The sequence below is a fragment of the Trypanosoma cruzi genome, genomic scaffold, assembly GCF_000209065.1.
Source record: "Trypanosoma cruzi strain CL Brener 1047053512465 genomic scaffold, whole genome shotgun sequence".
Classification (NCBI taxonomy): Eukaryota; Euglenozoa; class Kinetoplastea; order Trypanosomatida; family Trypanosomatidae; genus Trypanosoma; species Trypanosoma cruzi.
The window spans coordinates 71,202-93,754 of record NW_001849382.1 but is presented as its reverse complement, the minus strand read 5'-3'; the positions used below and the strand labels follow the sequence as shown (position 1 = coordinate 93,754).

Genomic DNA, 22,553 nt, shown 5'->3' with positions numbered 1-22,553 from the left:
GGGAGGAGAAGATTACAAGGGAAAGGCAAGAAGCAGCACAAACACACAAAAGGAACAAACACCAGTCTCGGGAAAAGCATCGCCACGGCCCTCGCCCTGGCCGGCGACTCCACACCAGCCCTCTCACACTAACACCATCGCAGTGCCGTCAGTCCGCGGGTGAGAGGATTCGGCCCTCCACACAACAAACGCACACACCGCCAGCAGCCACCCACCATGGAAGAGGAGAAGAGACCCAACGCCACCATCGCCTCCAGTTCAATCCCACGGCCAACGGGATACGGCCGCAGCCCCGCAGCCAACACACAGCGCAAAAGGAGCGAGCTATCACCACAGAGCCACACACGCAGAAGCGATTCCTCACCCACCCATGACGCGCCGCCTCAGTCCATGCGGTCACGGAGTGCACCACTTCCTCAATACAACTTATTCGTCCATCCCTTTAAGACGCTTCTGTTAGTGATGGGCCTTAGAACACAATAGAAGAAAATGGACAATGCAGTAACGCCGTGACACCGCCAGCCACAATGATTCCCTCATTCCGGGGCAATTCTCCAATTATGCCTTGTATGCGCACACACAATTAACATACTATATGAAAATCACCCAACTTTTTCCACCAGAAAACAAACAACCCCACTCCACCCCTAATTTCTTCTCTCACTGTTATGTTCGATAGCGTTGGACGTTCCTGGCCTTCGTGTGCGGTGCTGCCGCATGGTGCTGGTGCACCCGCACCGTATGCATGCACACACAAGCATCCAAAAATATATATATCCCACATTATTTTTTACCGGAAATCAGAACCGCCCCCTTCCCTCCCCAATTCCTTTTCCCATTTCCGTGGCTATTCCTCACTTCGGAGAGCTGCGTCTCCTCCAAAGCCCCAGATGATATTGACACTTGGTACTGGCGCACCTCTTCCTCCCGGAACCCCGCAATCTCTCGGCTTTCATCGTCGCTCACACTATCTGAATTGACGACATCACATCTCTGCCAGCCATTCATCGGCGTTCTGTCTGCGTGCTGCACATAAATAATCTCCCACGACATGTCTCGGGATAACTCCTCCCAACCATTAAAATACGCCGCCAGGCACTCAGTGAACTGCCTCACGGTGCTGGCGGTGATGTGGTGCCCTCTCGTCGTAGTCATCCGCAGCCCAACCAGCGTCTTCGGATTAGAGTCCACAAAGAAAAAGGCGTCCACCAGCGGAAAGTTTTGGACTTTCGGCTCATACAGCACCCAGTGGTCCATAGCAACCGGATTGGAGAGACGTTCCTGTGGCGATAAAACCTCTTTTCTGGTGAAGCTCGTGTCTGAGTGCTCTTTCAGCGCACAGCTGCGTGGCTCACGTCGTCCCGGTGGCCACAGTTCCTTGATTTTAAGTCTTATCGCACGCAGGAAATCCTCATTCAAAAATGCGGATGCGGCACACTTTTCAATAAGATATGGTGGGGCATAATCCCAGAACCTCAGAACGAAAAAAATAAAATCGGACTGCTTCATTTCATTCTCCAACCTGGACAAAGTTTCACGTTCGAGGTGGGGAGATATCAGTAAATTCAGAGGCGACTCAATGTTGTTTCCTCGTCGTACTCGGACAACCCTCACAAGCTTTCGAGACAAGTCGCTGTCGTTGGACGAGTAACAGCAGCCAATACCCAAATTATGCTCTAATTCAGAGGCGGTCGACCCACCCACGGCCTGCTGACACGCTTTAATGCGGTCATCATATGCCTGTTTGCCAAAGATGAAGCGGAGAATTGGTCCCACGTTATTCATGCGACCCCTCACCTCCCTCCAGTACTCCGCTTGCTCCTGCAGGGGTCGATTGCGTTTCATCCAAATGCACATTGCCCTCACATCGTTTTCTTCGGGACAATTCGTTACGATTGCAGTAGCGTCCATTTTTTTTGTCCACCGCTCATATTCGTTTTTGTCTGGTGGTGTCACCACAATCATGCCCCATCCCCTGCAAGGCAAACCAGCGGCCGGTAGAAAAAATGCCAATGTCGCATCGTAGATACAATACCCCTTCACCCCACGCAAAGAAAAAATGTTTACAACATCAATCCCGGGGTCACCCCTGTATGTTGATACCGTTTTGGTGTTCTTGTCAAACAGGAATGATTGACTCCCAATAACGTACGCAACCATTGGGAGCTTCTCGACATCGCAGTGCGGCAGCTGGTAGAGGAGGTACGAGCCGGCAGCCATCGACTTCCCGATCCCGGGCGTCCCAATCAACACACGCCGCCCAGGCGTAAAGTAGGGCTCACCGTCAGTGCTGAACCACTCGGTGAGATCGCGCTCGACGATCCGCCACACTCGCTCCACCTCACAGTTCACGTAGCAGTCACGAGTGGATTTGTTCTCCTTCCATTTCCACGAGTACGGCCCTTCCCTTGTCCGAGGCGAGCACCATCAGTCTGGGACGCGGCCATGCACCGCCCCGCTCCATCTTCTCACCTCTCAATTCTTGCGTGCCCGCACAAAGCAGCAAACACAATCAGAGCGCACACAAACCGAATCATCCCCCTCACTCGCTAAACCAAATCATTCGCATGGAGTGGCATTTAAGCACACAGCACCAGTAGCAGGCTGCATGGAATTTCCCCGCCAGCCCCGCAAGGAGACACAACAACTCTACCGAATCAAAGTGACAGCCCCTCGGTGCTGCCCGCAGTTCACATGACAGGACAAACTCCACGCACGCATAGTTCCGGACTCCTCGCTGTTTGAGTGCACACCAACAGAACAAGTGAAAAAGATACGTGCGCGCAAGACGGCGGTTAAATACGCGAATGCTTTAGCCTGTTTTGTTCGATAGCGTTGGCGAGCGATCCCACACAGTCCAATCAAAGTGGCACGCCGGACAGAATGGCGTCAGCCAATAATAAATGAAAATAATTGCGCCAATGCAAAACGCAGCAGGAATTTGGGTTTTACTCCCAAATTCGGGGGCGACGGTGGCATCAGAGTGTGTATGTGTGCAGGGCCCTTCGTGGGACGGTGCTGTCCAATCCCGCCGTGCCCTGACACAAAAGGGCGACAGAAAAAAAAAATAGGAGCACACTCTCCAGAAAAGGAGTGACGGTTGGGCAGTCAACCCCCGTTCCTTCTCACGTGACATCCACATATGCGCACTCCACCTCAAATACGTACGTCTCTGGACGCCGCATGCATGAAGTGTGGTTTCCTCACTCGCAATGTGTTTTTCCTCCTGCAAGCAACCAAAAAAATAATAATAATAATGGCCATGGCGCAGCTCCACTCAGGGGAAGCAATCGGAGCAGACACGAGTGGGGCCAGGGATCATACCAAAAATATATCTAAAAAGGGGGCAATAACTCCCCCAAGCCGCAGAATCGTGCAGTGTCCATCCCTCTTCCTCTAAATTGAAGACCTCCTCGACAGAACAAATGCAACAGACACATGTGCAGCACAATATCTTTTGCTATCCCGCGTTAAATCTTACCTCCCATGCGTGCCACGGAGGTGGTGCCGGCGTTACATCCGGGATGACTCCAAAGTACCGGGCGCCATGCTGTGGAGAGTGGATGCTTGCCGCACGTGCCCGCGTAAGCGTATAACACAAAATGGAACACAAAAGAAAACTATCCACGACTCAAGCTACCCGTGTGTGGCCGTCCTAAAGCAAAAAATGAGACACGTGTGGAGCAACTTCAAAAAAAGTGAAAAAGTGGAGGAAGCCACCAGAGTAATCCAAGAGAACACACCAGTATGTAAATACAAAAAGAAATACATCATTCCGCATAATTCCTCGTTCCTTCTCTCGCTGTTCTTTCTACACAACATCAGAAGTGTAAGAAGTGACAGGCATGTCCTCCCACACAGTCATCGTGGAACAGGAGAGAGAGTCACTGCAAGCACCCAGACAAAAATAGAAACAAACCAACAATCAATGACGCTGTCGAGCAGAGTACGATCGGTGACTGCGCAGCCGCACAGCCGTGGCACCCACGCCCTCCCTCATGTCAGCCAGCAACGCACACTCACAACCTCCAGGAGGCGACGCGTCACAGAAGGGCTTCATCGATTGTTTTCCCTAACGCCTTCCTGAATGCATCCTATGGCCCGCACACCAGCACCATCGTCGAGCACGTCCCCACTACTGAGAGCAGATATGAAAGAGAGAGAGCACCAGCCCCCATACTCGGTGCTGCAGCGGCGGGCGCAAAACACACACACACACACACACGTTACGCATCCGCCCCGGGCTAGCGTGATAGTTCGATAATCCGTTGTCGTCGATAATCGATAAAACAAAAGCAACAAAACAATCACCCAATCAACCTATGAATAATGGAAAGAGAAAAGATCCCTGCCAGACGCATCCACTTCATGCCGCATCTGCGAGGGCTTTGTGTCGTCTCGCCGCGTAACGGTACTGTTGGGGTCGGAGCCTTTCCACCTCAAAAATGAGAAACTGCGATAACTCTTTCGTCCAGCGAACCATCCTCACCTGTCCAGAGTGACATAATTAATGCTGCAGCTCGCACTGGATGCACGGTCAAAAAGACTCAGGGCGTCTGAGCGAATGTCACCGGCCACGGGCCGCGGCGGTGCGGGTGGTCGGTACGACGACGCAACGGTGGTGCCTGAGGCGTACGACGATGACGTCATTTCGTGGGGCTTCTGCGTCTCGTCGCCGCTCTCCTCGTCATCGCGCAGCAGCGCCTCCAGCCCTCCACGCCGCGGCTCGCGCAGCTCCTGCCAGTGGCGGTCCTCCGCGTACCACACAACGACACTGTACACAGCAACCGCAAGCAGCACAGTGGTCAGCAGCAGCACGATAGCCGCGTACGCCCTCGCACCGCCGTCGCTCGGCGCAAGGTGGTTGGCCGCGCTGACCAGGCACAGCAGTGCAAGGAGTGCAAAGCCCGCAGTGTGCATCACCGTCAGGAAGGCCGAGCGCATCATGTTCGTGAAGGCAACCGCGCCCGCACCCGCAACCAGCACAGCCGCCATGCAGAAGTACTGGACGTGGCAGCCTCCCACGGGCGGGTGCACAGCAGCAATCAGGCACACCACACACAGCACCAACAGCTGGAACACGCACCAGTACACGCGGCTGCCCCTCATGTTCGTCAGCATGCCGCCGTACATCCGCTGCTGCGCCGTGGGGTGCCAATACCCGACGGGGTACAGCAGACGCTCGTGCAGCGGCTTCCTCGAAAACTGCCAGTACCTCGTAAAGCTCGCGCCCACGTGGCGGGCAATGAAGTAGCACACGCCAGCAGGAAACGCCGCACCGTACAGCACGCCAACAACACCAATCACGCGGTGCTGCACGCGAGCGTCGGGCATCGCCAGTGTAAGCACGGAGCCAAAGAATATGCCGAGGTGCATCGCGTGCGCCACAACGTACGTCAGGCTCGGGAAGCGCATCGCCGCCCACGCACTCGCCGCGTCCACGCCGCGCCACCGCTGGAAGGCCGCCGTCACACCGCAGTGCACGCAACCGAACACAGCGGCCAGCAGCGCGTTGCCCACCACCATCCACAGCGGGTCAAGGGCAGCGAACACCGACAGGAAGTACGGCAGCGCAACGGTGCTCGCACGCTCCTGCGCCGAGGTGCATGACATCCTCGCGAACACGCCGAGCGCCTGCATCTCCAGGATGGAGCCCAGCCCGCCGGTCACCACCACGGCAACAGCCGCCGCACCCGCAACAACGCCGGTGATCGCCGAGAGGACGCTGGCTGCGGCGGGCAGCATGTCAGACCTGATCGTGAAGGACCCAAGCAGCACACCCTTGCAGCCGCCGAACACCGCCACAGCGTCGCAGCGAATGACTATCGTCTCGTCGGCAGCAATGAAGTAACCGCGGTGCACGGGCACAGCCAGCTCCAGGACGGTGGACGGATTCGTCGCGTTGCGCACCCACGTCGCGTTGCGCAGCATCGCTCCCCACGGACCACCAAACCCGCGCGGCTGCGCCGTCGACACCGGAAAGAAGCTCAGGTGCGTGCCGAGCTGCGGGTCGCGTGCCCATCGAAACGGCGGCGGCAGCGCCACCATCAGCAGCGTCGGGACGGCGCTCCCACCGCCGCGGATGTCGTTCTGCGTCAGGCCTCCTCCAGCCGCCGTCGTCGTCACGGCGAGCGTCGGGCACGCCACGTCGCTCCACCACAGCGTGCTGCTCACCGATGCCGTCGGGGTCCGCGTGGGCGGCGGCGCCACCGTCTCCGTCACCTGCAGGGTCTCCGTCGGCCCGTACTGCGTCCTGCTCAGATTCGGCTTCGGAGTCGCCGTCCACGTTGGCGTCAGGCTGCACGTCTCCGTCAGCGTCTCCGTGCGGCTCAGCAGCGGCATAGCGGGCGTGCGGTTGCACCCGTCCACGTGAGGCAGGTGCACCGGCAGGCAGTCGCGCCCGTACCCGCCCTCAGCACAGCGGCAGCCGCACGACCCCGACATCGACATCGTCGCAGCAGCAAAGCAGCGCACGTCGGCATCGCACACGCTGCACGCCACGGGGCGGAATTCCCCGATGATGCCGGCGGACCTGTACTCCATCGGCTGCAGCGCCTGCCCGTTGAGCGTCAGGCACCCCACGACGAACCTTCGGCCGGCACCCACAAGCACAACGGTGCCGTCCATCACGACGGGCCCACTGCCAGCGTTCCCATAGAGCGTCAGCGTGCTCTGCACAAGATCCGCACTGCGCGGGTACGACGGCAGCGACAGAAGCCTGCCGCTGATGCTGTTGCCGCGCACCGACAGCCACGACCCGGACAAAAACGACGCCGACCCCCGCAGCTCCAGCAGCGCGCCATCCGTCAGCGCACCGGCGTTGTCATTCACTACGACGGCGGACGCGTTGGCCACCACTCCGCTGCCAAACACCAACCCATGCGCGGCGTACACCTGGCTCCCCGACACGCGCAGCACAGCGCCCCCCGACGCAACCACGCGCGCACTCGCGTACAACGCATATTCGCCACCGAGCACAGCCGCGTCCAGCGCAACACCGCCAACAACAAGCTCCAGCACGGCGCCGTCCACCACCACCGTCCGCCCACCAGTCATCACGGTCACAAGGCCCACGCCAGACACAACCAGCACGGACCGCACGAGCCGCAGGCCCGACAGCACCAGCACCGGTGCGTACGGCGAGGACTGCGAGCCGGGAAGATACACAAGCGGCGTCGGCCTCGCGGCAACCAGCAGGGAGTCCGCCACCGTCAGCACAGACCCCGCAGGGAACGTGCCGGTCAGCACAATCGCACCGTTCAGCGCCTCCACATCGCACACCGATAGCTCCACCGGCCCGCTCTCGTCGCTCCCCGCCGTCCCCGCACCGCGCAACACTCCACCGCCCATCACGTACAGCACTGCGCCGTTCAGCAGCGACACGTTCTGCACAACGATCCGCACGCCGTCCCGCGCCATCCACGGCACGTAGAGCACCGGACTCACGCCGTCCAGCACAACGTGGCGCAGCGTCACCTCGCTCGCACCGGCAGGCACAACGAACACCGACTGCACCGTCACGCCCTCGCGGACAAAAACTCTAGACGCGGTGCCCACAGCGGGCGGCAGTGCGGGAGCGCCCACAGGCATGCACGCCTCGCCGTACCCGCCACTGCCGCACGCGCACACGCACACACCGTCCTTCATGCTGGCCGACGCCGTCCCGGGCGCGTAGCAGTGCGTGTTCCTGTCGCAGGCGTCGCACCCAGCAACGTCGATGCTCCCAGCGTCGCCAAAGCCAGCCGCTGCGTACTCCTCCGCCGTCAACAGGACACGCCCACCAGCGTCGTCGCACGCCACCCTCAAATGCGCCCCAGCCGCAAGCGACAGGCTCAGCGACAGCATCCGCGGCAGCAGCGCTCGGTTGCGCACAAAGCTCAGCGTGCTCCCAGCAGCGGTCACGGCGCCAGCGGCGTGGAGCATCTCCCTCGAGACGCCGTCGTGCACGTTGCCCTTCGCCAGCAGCATCGACCCGCCAGCCAGGCTCACCGTCGAATAAAACGCCACCGCGTAGTCCTCCGTCAACGAAAAGTCGCTCCGCAAAAATGCCACAGCGGAGCCCGACACGCTCACAGCCCCACGCACAGACACCGCGTGCTTGCACAGCAGGAAGACGCTGTCAACAAACGCCACCACGGAGCCGCCACTCGCCGCAACACCGCCCTCCACCGACACGCACAGCCCCAGCGCCGTCTGCACCAACAGCCCGTCCACGTACAGCGCACCGCGCGACGAAAGCGCCACGCCGCCAACCACCAACACGCCAACAGCGTCGCGGAACACCGCCTTCACTTGCGTGCGCGCAATGGTCAGCACGCTCCCAGTCAGATTCACGTTGTGCACCACGAGGCACGCGGAGGCGTCGCCAAGGTCGTAGGCGCCGCGGTACGCAACACGATTCTCTGCAATCAGCACCGAGTCCACCACAGTGACGCGCGAGCCCGGCGGAAATCGGTTCGCCACCACCACGCCGCCGCCGGAGCGCGACTCAAGCCCGCTGATCAACACTTCAGCACACAGGCCAGCAGGCGGGTCGGACCGCCACCCCAAAACGTACAGGCTCGCTCCGCCCACAAGCGTGCAGTTCGCCAGCGTCACGTTGCGCACGGTCCCTGTCATCAAGTCCATGTCCACCACGACGTCCACCGCGAAGGTCACACCAACGTAGCACACCACCGACGTCCCGAAACCGGCGTTCACCTCCACACCCACACGCACGTCCCGCACGCACAGGTCGGCGCCGTCGGTGCTCGGTGGCTCGGGGACAGCGACGGGCAGGCACGCATCGCCATGGCCGCCCTCAGCGCACCTGCAGGCGCAGCCATCACTCGAGACCGTCGTCGTGTAAGCGGGGAAGCACGACGTCGCGAGGGTGCATGGGTCGATGCAGGTCAGAATGGTGGCATTGTACACGGACGGGATGGCGTAGTTCGCCCCCTCACCGCCGTTCACACTGTTGCACGCAGCCACAATCGCTCCGTTTGTGGGATCGGCTGACTCTGAGAATATCCACAGCGCTTTGGCCACTCCATTGTTGGACATGAATTGGTTGCCGGACACAGTCAACGTGGAGTCGCGGAGATTCACCGTGGGGTTAAAAACAGCAAAGGCTTCCGATGGGGATTCACGGCAGAGGTTGCCGCTCAACTGCAGCCAAGAGTTGTAGTAAATGTGGGAAGAAAAAGCTGAATAAAACACAACCAAGCTTCCCTGCATGTCGTTGCCCTGAAACACAACCGCCGACAGAGACTCCACACGTGAAGCCCAGAAAAATAAAATGAAGTGCTTCACCGGCCTCGACACAAGATTGCCTCGGATCACCACGGCAGAGTTGTTCAGTACACTCAGCGATGAGGACTCGCTGGACCCTTCAAGATGTATCAGCGTACCGTCACCGCCAGCCATATGAAAAGTGTTGCCCACCACCGCAAACACGGAGTGCCACGACACCCTCAGAGAAGATTCAACGACGTGAATGGCGCTCGACGATGCCGTCACGCTCTGAAACACATTGCCGCTCAGCACCACCGCGGAGTCATTGCTGATCGCCAGCTCATTCATCGCAACACACGACGGCTTCCTAAGGCCCAAACCCGACCGAGGGATCAGCCTCGTAACAGTGAAGCGGTTCCCGCTGATCGTGATGTTCGTGCGCGGTGGAAACACACCCTCCGGGCTGAGCAGCGCGTCACGGAACGTGTTGCCGGTGACGACAATGTTCAGCGACCCCACAGCGGCGTGCGCGTTGCCCAACAGCAACAGCACGGCGCCGTCCCTCCACGTGCAGCCATCGAACGTGACATTCGCCACGTCGCCCGTCATCGCTCCAACCAGCACCGTCAGGCTCATGCCGCCCCCGCTGAACGTCACGTTGCGGTAGCACAGCCACGACAGCCCGTCGCCCACAGCATGCGCAACCTCGGGGTACACCATGTCGCTGATGCACTCACCAACTGGCGGTGGTGGCGGTGTGGGCGGTACTGGCGGCGGCGGCAGTGGCGGCGGGCCAGCAGGCACAGGCACCGGGACGCACACATCGCCGTGCCCTCCAGCAGCGCACTGGCACCTGCAGTCAATAACCGCCGTCGTCAGCGGAGCAAAGCAGTCGCCATCCTTCGTGCACTCAGCGCACACCGCAACCGTCGTCACGTTGGTGATGCAGTGGAGCTCCAGTTCAGCTGCCGTCGTCACCTCCCGTCCCGCAACCGTCAGGCATCCAGCAACGAACTGGTAGCCGGCGTCAGACTGCGATAGCAAGGGCCTCGACAACCCCGTCGAGCCCATCTTGCAGCCTGTCAGCGTCACCACACTGCTGCCGTCAATGCCCACAAAAACGGACTCACTGTCGTGGAGCATCGCACCCACTCCCACGTCGTTGTCGCGCCAATCCAGCCAGCTTGACCGCTGGACGGTCCACGAGTTTAGTGAATAGATGGCGCAGGACACAGAGCCACTGTTCCCCACCACGCGCAACACGCTGTGATCCGACACGCTGAAGCCACGGTACTGATAAAGAAGGCTTGTCCCGAAGAACACTGTGTTGTTGAGCAAAGCAAAAACAGAGCGATCGCTGACACTGAGGATATCCAAGTAAAACAGGTGTGTGTACCCATCGAAGCTGCAGTACCGCGCGTACAGCGAGCTGCCACCCACCAGCGTCAGCGTCCCGATCGAGTACAAACCAAACGCATCACGCTTCGATGCACGCGCATTTACGTTGCTGACCAAAAGCGAGGAAGCAGTCAACACGACGTTCTTCAAGAACAATACGCTCAGCGTTCTGCTCACAGTGCCCGGTAATTCTACCGCGGAGGACTGTACCGCGTCAACCTCCGTGACGGCAATGTCGCAGTGCTGCGGGAGGGCAAGTGCAAATGCAACAACAGAGGACCGCATCACCGTCCGGCTCACGCGGATCAGGACGCCGGCTGACTCGGCCACCTCAACATCTCCAACAAACTGCAGCACAGCCCCGTCAAGGAATGTGCACCCAGTAAGCGTGATGTTGATGGGGAGATGCAGCGGCATACTGTTGAAAGAAAATGTCAGCACAGCACCCACGCCGCTGAATGTCACACCCACGTAGCAGTGGTGCGTCTTCCACATGTTCAGCGTGAGGCTCGTCAGCGTCTGGTTCACCACGCAGCTCGTGTCGCCGTCAACGGCTCTCTCCGCCACGGGAGGCACAACCGTGTCGGGCACCTCGAAGGGAAGGCACGACGCGCCATGCCATCCGTCCTTGCAGCTGCACGAGCACGAGCCGCGGTCCACCGACTCCGTCCCGGGCATGTAGCACGCCGCGTCGTCGTTGCACGTGCCACACCCGAACAACAACACATCCATGCCCTCCGGAAGCACATCGTCGTACGACACCTCCTCATCGTCCTGCAGGTTGCACCCAACCAAAAACCGCGCGGATAACTCAACAATCGTCTGTGGCAGAGAAAGATCAGCAACGGGAAAACTATCGTCCACCTGACGGTTGTGTGCAAGCACCACGGTGGTGTCGCTGCCCAACAGCTGAATATTTTGCCAGGAATACGGAATACTCAATACTGAGGCCGCACTCACGCTGTTGCCCTCCACACGCCACTGCGCACCACCCTCGAGAGTCACTGAGCCAGAAACATACACCAGCGCGGGATCGAAAAATTCCGTCCCGCCAACGAACGTGCAGTCCGCCACTCTCAGCAGTCCCGCTGAGCCCACGGTGGTATCCCCAAGAAGATTAACACCATTGACTGACCTCATCATGTTGTTCTCCACGTCAATGTAGCCGCCATTCTTCAAACCAACAGCATTGACGCAAACAGATGATTCCACACCGTCGTCCTCCTCCGTTGTGCTTAGCGTATTTCCCTTCACGATGATCCCGCCGCCATCAAACACAACGACACTAATGAAGAAATAGATGGCGTACCTATTAGCCTCGATGTAGTTGTCAATTAGGAGCAGCGTCATATTCGCACCAAAAGTGAACTCCATAAATAAAATGGCGTGGTCCGACTTCGCCACAAGCGTACTGCCCGCCACCAGTATCTGGGAGCTAGCACCAAAATCACCCTCAAACTCCAATGCACCAGAATCCAGCATCGAGGATGTCACGTTCACGTGCACGCGTGCACCACTCCCCCCAATCGACAGGCCCATAAGGACGCACTGCAGCAGCGTGATGTTGAGTGTCTGTTGTGGTGCGTTGAAGCTCCACAGGTCCAGCACGATCGCGGCGGTGAAGGTCACGTTGACGAAGCACAGACCACGCACACCGGGATCAGGATAGTCCACGGAGCTGATGCTGCCACCGTGCACGCAGCGGACCTCCGTGTCCTTCGCATCGGGGAGCGGAAGCGGCCCAAGGCCGTCCGGAACAGCAGCTGGCACACACGTGTCACCGTGGCCGCCAGCAGCGCACTCACACTCACAGCCGCGGATGCTGCTCGTCCTCGCCGCAAAGCACACGGCGTCCACAGTGCACGCACCACAGTCCAGCACCGTCACGGGCACCCAAATATTGAGGTCGTCTCCGTAATCCGTCACAGGAGAGCCCCTTGCCTCGTTGCACACGCCGTAGATGATCGGGCGCGAGTCGGATGGTGGTGACCAGTTGCTTGTCATATGCGTAAAGGACGAGTACAAGCCGTACGTGAGTTTGTTGTAAAGTATCGACCACACACTCCGATCGCAAAACGCCACGCCGTTCTCCTTTATCACGTACAAAACGTAGGCGGCGCGGAACTCGTTGTCGCGGTGCACCAGCCAGCTGCCGCCAGTCACGGTCAGCGTTTCTGCAATGAGCATGGCGAAGCCAAGACGGAAATTACTGGACACAACCTGCAGCACGCTGCCACCATCCAAAACAACATCCCTGAACACACACGCACCTTCGTAGATTTCAATGCTCGACGCAATCCACGAGCTGTTCTGTATGGAGAACACGGAGCCGCCGCTGACACGCAGGTCCGACGCAAGAGCGTACATCACGTGCTCACGCGACCTGACAGCGCAGTTGTCCATGTAGAAGACGCTGGACAGGTTCACGTCAAGGCCGCGCTCCACAAGGATCGCAGCGCACAAGTCCCCGCCACAAAACAGCGTCGACCGCGTCATGACAAACCGCGTCGACAGCAGCCGGACGCCGTCCAGGACAAGCGCGGGGCCGTACCGGGATCCTGCGTGGCCAGGGGTCGTCGGCACGTACTGCGACCCGCCAACCGTCGCGCGCAGCGTCGAGTTCGCCAGCAGCACACTCGAGTGCAGCGGCATCGCGCCATGCAGCACAATCGTGCCCTCCAGCGACGTCACATTCGTCATGTTGACGAGGGCGTGGGGCATCAGGCGCGCCGTGCTCTCGCTGAGGCCACCAATCCGCAGCTGCGCGCCACCCGCAAGCACGCAGTGGCGCAGCGTCACGTTCAGCGAGTCAGCGAACGCGTCCATCGAGCGCAGGTCCACCGCCACAGTGATCGGTCCGCTGAACACCACCGAGTCGAAGCACGCCGTCGCACGCCCACCGCCAACCGTCACGGACTCCGTCAGCGTCACGCCACTCACGCAATCCTGCGCACCGCCACCACCGCCACCGGCCCTCGCAGGCGGCACGTCGAACGGCAAGCACGCGTCGCCCACACCGCCGGCACGGCAGCCGCACACGCAGTCAGAGAAAGACGCCGTCAGCGCATCAAAGCACGTCAGCGCAGCCGCACAGCCGTCGCACGGCACCACGCTCACGGAGGGCAGGCCGGCCATGCGGTAGTCGCCGCTGCTCTGCAGCACCCGGCCGCCGGCACGGTTGCACTGCACCGACACGACGCCGCTCGTGATCGTCAGCCCGGAGACAAGCGTCGCGCCGGTGGCAACGCAGCGCGCAATCGACACGGCGCCACCACCCAGCGTCACCCCCGACAGCGACGCCACCGACGACGCCTCGCCCACCGCCCACACGTCGTGCAGCTCCAGCCACCCGCCGGAACCGACCGTCCCACCGCCGCAGCGCACCAGCGACGACGCGACAGACCCCTCGACGCGCACGAAGCGCAGCACCGAATCAAACACCGCGAGGCGCTCGCCAAGCACAATGCCGCCGCCGCTGCTCACAACCGACACGTTCGTCACGGAGAACACCGAGTGGCTCCGCAGACTGAGACGCGACGAGGACGCCACACGCATCGCGGACGCGGTCGGACCGCCCGAAGCCTCCAGCGACACGCCGTCAAGAACCACCGCGCTCGACAGCAGATCCACGCCGCCGCCAACGTACACCGCCGACCCGCCCGCCTGCAACGACCTCAGCACAGTGTTGCTCACACGCAGCTGCGTCTGCAACAGCGACGTCGCGTGCAGCACAAGCGGCGACGCCACCGCGTCCGCCAGCCCGCTCAGCTGGGAGTAGCGCATCGGCCCCGGCATCACAATCGTCGAGTCGCGGACCGTCACGTTCGTGTGTGCCGGCAGGTTGTGCACAAACACAAGCGAGCAGTAGCCGCCGGACAGCCCGCTCACGCTCACCTCCAGGCTCCGGTCACTCGCCGGCTCGCCGCTGTCGCCCCGCACGTAGATCTGCGCACCGCCGTCGCACACGCAGTTCCTCAGTTCGATGCGCAGCGCGCCGGGAAGCATCGCCGGCACGTCGAACACAACAGCCACGCCGTTCGTGATGTACACGCCGTCCATCAGCACCGTGTCCACGGCGCGGCCAACCGTGATGGCTCTGTCCACCGTGCCGCCCCGCAGTCGCAACACCACCGCATGCACCGCGGGCATAAACGCCGCAGCAGCAGACAGCACCAACAAAAAGAGCAGCGCCACACGCATAGCCGCAATGGCCCTGCACCGCACACGGTGACGGCTGCGCGGACACGCACCTACCACAGACCACATCCAATGAACCAACCAGGTACCAACAGGGCTGTCGTGGTGTGTCGCTCTCGCACCGTCGACCGCACCTTTTGTCTAGCAAATCCCTTATACAGATGGCGTATCCAGCGACACAATTCCGATAGGTCGATATCCCACTGCTACGAGTCCTAATGCTGCAATTAATTCCTAACACTTGAAACGATAGTTGTGCTGTTCAAACCAAAGTATCTCTAACTGCACAGTCAGAAAAGGAAAGAGTCAGCAACAACAGCAATAAACACTGGCACGCAGAGGCATCCGGCCGCGGTCAGTCACCACCAAAGCACAACCACCGACACAAAAAAGCACAGACGCCATCACACCAGTGAAATCATCGCTCTCCCACCGCCCACGCAGCTCCACACAGCCACCATGCAGAGTGGCGGAATCCCGGAAAAAAGAAACATGACCACTGGCACCGCTCCTGTTACCGAATGGCTCCATCACATGGCAATCCCGATGCCGTGAAAAAAACACAAGAGCCGAGACAGACCACGTGACAGCGATACGACCGCCAGTCATCAAGCGCGTCCAAAAGGCGTTGGTGTTGGTGGTGCGGAAACGGAGTGAAAAGCTCGCCGGTCCCCAGCAATCAAAGCGTGGTTTCTAGTCCACGCGAGTCGGCATTGTGCAGCAAGCAGCGGCACCATGAGCACACGGCATTGCACAAAGAAGGGAACAAGGAAGCACGGCGGCAGCACTTGTTCACGGGGAAAAGGGTCCACACCGATTGTACATTCCGAGTGGCTCACAGACATCCGGATGGTAGTCGTGCAGATGCCGCGCGGCGGGTGTGACTGCAGTGGACTGAGAAGACGAAGAGAGGGGACAGAGACGCAGTGCGGCCCTCATCCACCTCGGTTGACTGTGACACCGGTTACTTCATCCCGTCACATCGCCTGCAGCAAAGACCGTCACCGTCAGCGGCGGTCGGTGCCTTCCCTCTCCCACTGGAGCGCAACTACACCGACGCAGTCGCTTGCCCACTCCCTCACCAAAACAACGAGGGAGCAACGGCAAAAGATGCCACACGCATGGCAGAAATGCAGTCGCGGAGTCTCACAGCTGCCAAAAAAAAAAAAAAAGACTCTCTCAGATGTTGTAGTACCCACGTATTCGCGCACAGTTTGGGTGGCTTTGTCAAACGGGAATGCTCAATTACAAATAAAGCACGCAACCATTGGAGCTTCTCGACATCGCAGTGCGGCAGCTGGTAGAGGAGGTACGAGCCGGCAGCCATCGACTTCCCGATCCCGGGCATCCCAATCAACACACGCGGCAAAGGTGAAGGATTGAGAATCAAATCAAAATTGCTGAACCATTCGGTCAGATCGCCCTTGACAATCCGCCACACTCGCTCCACCTCACAGTCCACATAGCAGTCACGAGTGGATTTGTTCTCCTTCCATTTCCACGAGTACGGCCCTTCCCTTGTCCGAGGCGAGCACCATCAGTCTGGGACGCGGCCATGCACCGGATTGCTGCGCAGCGTCATTCTTTTCGAGAGTCATGCAAACTGCCCTGTACGTCCATGACTGCGGTGTTTCTCCTTTCCCTCACTTCCATTCCCGTCCACTCGCCGCCAGGAACCCCAGCAACATGATGCCACCTCGCATTGTACACAGACTCTTACAATCCCTGCAGCATGTATCCTTCCACCCGACTGTAAATAGCCCACATTAATCGCCGCACCTCATTCGCCCTTCTGCGAGTCTTGGCGGGTTGATCTGTGTCGCTGTGGGTCTCCGGCCTCGCTCCCCTCCGACCATCTCCCCGCGGCACAGTGGACGCAGGGCCCTCCTCATGATCACCGTGCACTCTCTTGCGCTTTCCACGCATTGGTTCCCCTTGTCCCCGCAGTTGGCTCGAGTTAAAGCCGAACACTGACCACCAACCAAAAAAGGAAAATGAGAGAGATGGGAACGACAGGCACAGTCCCGACGGGCAGCCAAAACAATGGAGTCATTCACACAGTGTGACGGCACAGCGTGCGATGCACACCACATGCACGAGGACCACCGCAACGACGGCGAGTGGCTGCCATTCACCCAACACGGTGTCGGGAAAAGCTAACAACAAAACCAACAACACCGTGGTGGGCGCGGAGGGTTAGCCCATGCATTCCGCTCGCCACGGTCCCCGCACCCGTGTGGCACCGCCCTTACCGCAAACAATCAGCAGAAATACATGTAGGCATAGCCCCTAACACGAAAAAGTGGGAAGAGAATTCGGTGCAGCGACGGCCACACGCAGGTATCACAAAACATACACGCCACAGCAGCAATGCATCATGAAAAGCTCCCACACAAGGAATACATATAGAAAATTTCCGCAATTCACACAGCACAAAAAAACCATGACGCTCCTTTTCCCATTGCATCCGTCATTCACATTCCCAATGCGTAACCCTGCAGACATTACCCCTCCATGGTGAAAACAACTGCCTCGTTGGGGTGTCATCGCGCAGCCATCCGCCTGAGTAAAAACAAAGGGAAAATCAGGCGTCCTTCCATCTGAAAGGAGGCACTCCAACAAAGTGTCCTATGTGACGCAAACACTCCGCGGCCAGTGCCCGGTGTCGTGTGCGGGCTCCGCGAGAAGCTGTGGGCACGCCGCTGTGCCACACGGAGTGCCCCCTCCGAACGCAACAGCAAAAGTGTCCCCTTCCGGTCGCACTCGTGGTGGTGGCGGCATCCGCTGCCTCGCTGCGTGCTGCTGGCGTCGACTACGATGCTGCAGTGTGATAGAGGGTGCCCGGCAGGAGCGGTGCTGGGTTTGGTGGGCAGTGCCCTCCGCGGCGAGACACCCAACGCGACTCCTGACCGCGGCGCTCACGCACCTCCTTCCACTCCTCTCCCTCCACCCGGCAATCGCACAGCCACCAGCACATTGTCCCCGAAAAAACGCACAAGTGAAAGCGTCGCGGAATATTTCCCGAGTGAACAAAGTGACAGCCACACGCTGCGGCCATCGCGCCGACAGGTCCGACGCAGCCGCGCCCACACCCACAGCAGCAGACACGCAAAAAAAAAGATCTTCGACTCCGTGCCACGTCCTCGTGCGTGATGGTGCGGCGCCTCAAAACAATACCGCCACACGCCGTGCAGCATTCCCACAGGGAATGAGAGCCACGGCGCACTCTCACCGCCTCCCCCTTCCTTCTCTTCATTTCCACTGAGTGAAGCAAAAAACACACGCAGCAGCCAGCACCGAGTGTAGGCGGAACATCCAACTGCACCGCAACATGTACGCCGTGCGGTTATTTGTGTGCGTGCGTGTGCCTGCAGACGCGCAAAAAAAAAAAAAAAAGAGATCCGCGCACGTAAAGAGGCACACAAACGCGCAGCAGAGGTGCAGGACGAAAGAAGAGGGAAGTCCAATGAAGCTCGAGATGGCACGGCAGCCAACCAGCGGCAACCCACAATACGCTTGAAGAAACAAAAAATAAAAATTAAAACAAAAAAAAATTGCCCTAACGAAGTTTTCACGTCCATAAAAAAAAAAAAAGGAAAACTGCTTATATTTTCTTCCTGCAGAAATATATATTTGCTTCGTCCGTTCAGACCCCCTTGGTGTCCACACAACAGTTACATTTCATTGGGGCACTCCATGCGTTGTTGTACATTTCACCTCACCTTTTTTTTTTCGCTGCGCCATCGTCGTGGCGCTCAATACCGAGTGCACGTGTCTTCGGCCGACGGAAACATTAAAGACATCCCGCCGTCCTCAAAAAATTTCAACACACACACAAAAAAAAAAAAAAAAAACCACGGTGCAGTCCCCGGAGGGAAAGCACACCCTTCGTAAAGACTTACATGGAAAAAAAGGGGGTTTTCAAAACAAAAATAAAAATATATAAAATGAGCGGTGCATCCACACAAAAAAGACAATTATTATTTCAGAGGGGGCGTGGAAAGGCGCATATTGTTCCCGCTGGAGGCAGCAACTTCTCATTGTGATCTCTCAGTAAAGGGCCGCAATGCCCCACAGCCCCAGCAGCAGCAGGAGCACCCGAGACACGTCTCCACGCACGGAGTCCTCTCTCTTCGTCACCATTTTTAGTTCATCGGCACTCAGTGGGCGGTTGTACAGAAAGACGTTCTTCACCGTCAGATCACTGTCGCTGTCTCCCTCGTCGCCCCCAATGTAAAAGTGTGAGATTTCAAGCACCGTCGTCTCAAGTGTTGGTATCGTCTCCGAGCTCCCCACGAGCTTGCCATCCACGTAAACGGAGCCATTGTTGCCGCCCTGAAGCATCAGCGCCACCCGGTATTCTTTCCCCGGCTCCCACGTGCTGTCCTGTGCTGTTGTTTTGCCGTCAAACACCGTCTCCCACTTACTTCCAGCGCCGTACGACAGCCCAATCATCTTCGTGGGATGACCTTCCCCCAGACTCGCACCCAGCAGAGGAGTGCTCTTCTTCGGAGCCTTGTGGATGGTCACCGTCGCCACAATAGCGAAGTTGTGATCCACAAAGCCGTACTGATTATTATCCTCCCGGCTGTTCACGGGCCATATTGCCCTGGACCCAGGCCCCGTGAACTTGAACCCATTGTGGACCTTCGCTGCCTTCGTCACCGTTGCATTCACGCAGCGGTACTCGTCGATCCACGTGTCACCACTGGCTGCGTTGGACAAAAATCCAACCAGACCAGCCGTGGGCGTGAATGACTCGGAGAAGGAGGCGTCCAGCTGTGCCCAACCGCTGAGGACGGACCTGACTGTATTCATCTCCTCCGCCAGGCGGGAAAGTGAAACGGCTGTGCCTGTTTTAATGCCCCTCTGCTGTGAAAGATAAAGCTCAGCATCCGAGTACAACAGGGCGTTGGCAAACGTCTTGTTCTCAGCACTGTCCACAGAAAACGGTCCGACATAAAACGTGCGGTTGTTGTCCGTGACCCAAAGATAGAGCGCCTTGTCCTTTTGCTCCTGCGTGGGGTACCTTTTCTGAGTGTACAGCATAACCTTCCTTCCCTCAATGGTCGCGGTGATGAGGGCTCCCGCACGCAAACTTTTGTCCCAAAAGAATTCTGATTCTGACTTGACCCACACGCCCAAGAGTGTTCTGACAGCCTCCGTCCACGTTGTCCCCATGTTACGCGACTCGAACACCCTCTGGCCATCATCACAATCCGTAATCATGAGAATTTGTCCTCTCTCCCACTCGGTGATGCAGGAGCCACGGCAGCCCGCAGGAAGCATACCCCTTGAGAGTGTCCAGCTACTTCCATCGTCTGTCGAATAAATGATCATGGAAAGAAATTCACCATTTTCTTTCCGCTTTTGCAGAGGAAACACAAAAGTGCCATCCTCCATCAGAACACCGGAGCCACCACCGCCGGCCCAAAGCACTTTCGAGTCACCTTGAGCCTGTGGAGCAATCTGTCCCAGCAACGATTTGGGCTCGCCCCATTTGATCGATTTACTCTGCTTGCCCTCCGTAGACTTTGTGGCCTCACCCTGAACCAGTTGAATATCCGTGCCACCAAGCTTCCAAAAATCATCCTTAGTGTCTTGCATCATAATGTAGCTTCCCACAAGAAGAAACAGCTTATTGCCCTTTGCAATGGTTGTGGGAAAGCGCGCAATACCCACATGTCTCTCCTCATTCACTGTACTTAACACGGTGTGTGCCCTCCATGTACCGTCATTGATCTCGGCGACAAGAGACGGCCACGACTCCGCAGCGTTGACGTACCCCGCAACAATATCGGAATGATAAACAAAAGTTTCTGTGGCACCGGAGGGATTATATGAAATGATACCCTCCGCAAGCACAGCCATTACACCACCAGCACTGACAAGAGAGGGTGAGACAAACGAAACCCCAACTCCACTTTTAGAATCATCTTCTCCTGCCAACACCTGCGTCTTATTTGGGACAAAAATATCGACCCACTTAGAAAGATGCTCATCCTCTGACACACTCCCCACAGCGGCCGCACCTCCACTACTGCCGCAGCACATCATCACGACAAGAGGGAGGAGCAGCGCAAAAGTAAACACACGCCGGGACATGTTGGGCCTCTGCGGCTCACTCTCTCCTCCTTCCCTCCTCCTTCCGCTGGATCCGGTCACGCGGCGACGGCTGTGTGTGCGGGGTGCCTTCACTGCAGCAACACGTGAGAGCATATAAATATGTGTGTGAGTGTGGGCGGTGTGTGTGCTGTTGGTCCTTTCAGAGCCTTCGAATTTCACAGTAGCGATTAGCGCTTGCTTTCCTTCTTTCCTAACGTGTGTCTGTGTTCAAAAAGTAGAGAGAGAAGGAAGCATGCCAAGCAAAGAGACAAGACAGTGAGCACAGCCACCCGTCCACTGTGAGCGGCACCATGATCCCAGCCGCAGCCACTCCCAACAACAACAACTCACGCACACAGACACACGGAAAAGGAGAAGGAAGAACAGTGCACCGGGAACACACAGCGACTGCCACCACCAGCAGGAGCCACGGCGGGTGATTTTGCCAAGCGTCAGAACACACCGCGCAACATCCACACAAAACAACCGGCAGGACGCAAAAGGACACAGCCGCCCTTCGCACCACCCACGCGCTGCCGCCGGCCCTTTCACTGTTGTATCCGCCAGCGCACCCGCACAGCCGGAATATCCCCAACAACAAATCCACAGCGGAAAAGACACGTCGGCACGCGAGGCTGCAGGGCGGGAATCAATCCGCACTCATCCCAGGCACCCTCAACACCACACCACCTACCGGCCCGCACGCCGCCAACATTTCAAGAAAATAAATCGCACGCTCCTTCCCTCCTCGCAAAAGCCACCGCAGCCAGAATATTGTGCGTGCGTTCTCAGCGCTCACGCCGCTCCGCAGCGTGTGTGGCATGGCGTCCGTGTCTGCGCATTTGTGTTTGTCAGCGCCTATAATTACGGAGCAGCTGTGCGACACAAAAGAGTCCAGAGAAAGCAAAGGCAGAAAGAGGCAGATAGCACACACGTAAATTACTCATATCATCACACACACACAGGGAGAGAGAGAGAGATCGCCCACTCAATGCAAACAAAATAAAAACAGTTACGGTGCTCCGCCCATGCAGCCAGGCAGGACGGCAGCGGTGCGTGTCGTGCAAAAGAGAGCACCAACGGGCCTGCATGGGTGTGCATGCATATATACAATGGGCACATTATTGTGTGTGCCTCGTGGGGTGAGGTGAGGGCGAGAGTCCATGCAAGGGACACACACACACACAGAGAGAAGGAAGAGTGTGTGTGCGGGCGGTGCACGGCTCTCTCACACTCACTCTCACGCGGACACCGCAGCAGCAGCCGCACACACAACAAGAAGAAGAAGCAAAAGAGGGAAGGTGGTGTGGGAGACCGCGGTGCTGCCGTCACTGTCGCCCGACGTAGCCGCATCACTCGTGGCTTCCAGTCCTGTTTCCCGCGCGCCGCCCAAGATGGCTTCGTGACAGCCATCCGCGTGCAGTATTGTGACGTAAGATGGCTGACGATTGCCAAAAGTGTTGTATAGAGTGAGGTTATTTGCCGCACCCGGATTAGACGCAATGCCACCTGTAGAATGAGATAATAGATTTGCTTGCTCTTGATTGACAGAAACACCGCGAACTGAAGCTACTGAGTATGGAGGCGGCTCGCGAGGACGTCCGGTTGTTGCGCTGTACACGGACTCCAACCCGCTAGTG

The 22,553-nt window shown here is 58.4% G+C and overlaps 3 protein-coding genes and 1 pseudogene across 3 annotated transcripts, besides 10 other annotated features; all 4 read right to left on the bottom strand.

The window, feature by feature from the left end:
- Positions 1 to 18,234: a sequence feature (areas not merged during assembly with more than two copies in the genome that could not be assigned to a particular haplotype).
- On the bottom strand, positions 784 to 2,466 carry Tc00.1047053509287.250 (annotated as a pseudogene).
- Positions 4,206 to 4,225: a microsatellite.
- On the bottom strand, positions 4,486 to 14,877 carry Tc00.1047053509287.240 (dispersed gene family protein 1 (DGF-1), putative; the record flags this gene model as incomplete). Its single annotated transcript, XM_814975.1, has 1 exon — positions 4,486 to 14,877. The coding sequence occupies one exon, from the start codon at positions 14,875 to 14,877 to the stop codon at positions 4,486 to 4,488; it is 10,392 nt and encodes a 3,463-aa protein (XP_820068.1).
- Positions 9,956 to 10,005: a microsatellite.
- Positions 18,235 to 18,855: a sequence feature (areas merged during assembly that could not be assigned to a particular haplotype. This can correspond to areas where the two haplotypes were merged or to regions with more than two copies in the genome that were merged during assembly.).
- Positions 18,335 to 18,364: a sequence feature (AT_rich).
- Positions 18,737 to 18,757: a sequence feature (AT_rich).
- Positions 18,856 to 20,284: a sequence feature (areas not merged during assembly with more than two copies in the genome that could not be assigned to a particular haplotype).
- On the bottom strand, positions 18,859 to 21,027 carry Tc00.1047053509287.230 (trans-sialidase, putative; the record flags this gene model as incomplete). Its single annotated transcript, XM_814974.1, has 1 exon — positions 18,859 to 21,027. One exon carries the CDS (start codon positions 21,025 to 21,027, stop codon positions 18,859 to 18,861), a length of 2,169 nt encoding a protein of 722 aa, XP_820067.1.
- Positions 20,285 to 21,351: a sequence feature (heterozygous, Esmeraldo-like haplotype).
- Positions 21,352 to 22,248: a sequence feature (areas not merged during assembly with more than two copies in the genome that could not be assigned to a particular haplotype).
- Tc00.1047053509287.220 (hypothetical protein, conserved) lies at positions 21,865 to 22,326 on the bottom strand (the record flags this gene model as incomplete). Its single annotated transcript, XM_814973.1, has 1 exon — positions 21,865 to 22,326. One exon carries the CDS (start codon positions 22,324 to 22,326, stop codon positions 21,865 to 21,867), a length of 462 nt encoding a protein of 153 aa, XP_820066.1.
- Positions 22,249 to 22,553: part of a sequence feature (haploid, non-Esmeraldo-like haplotype) that runs on past the window's edge.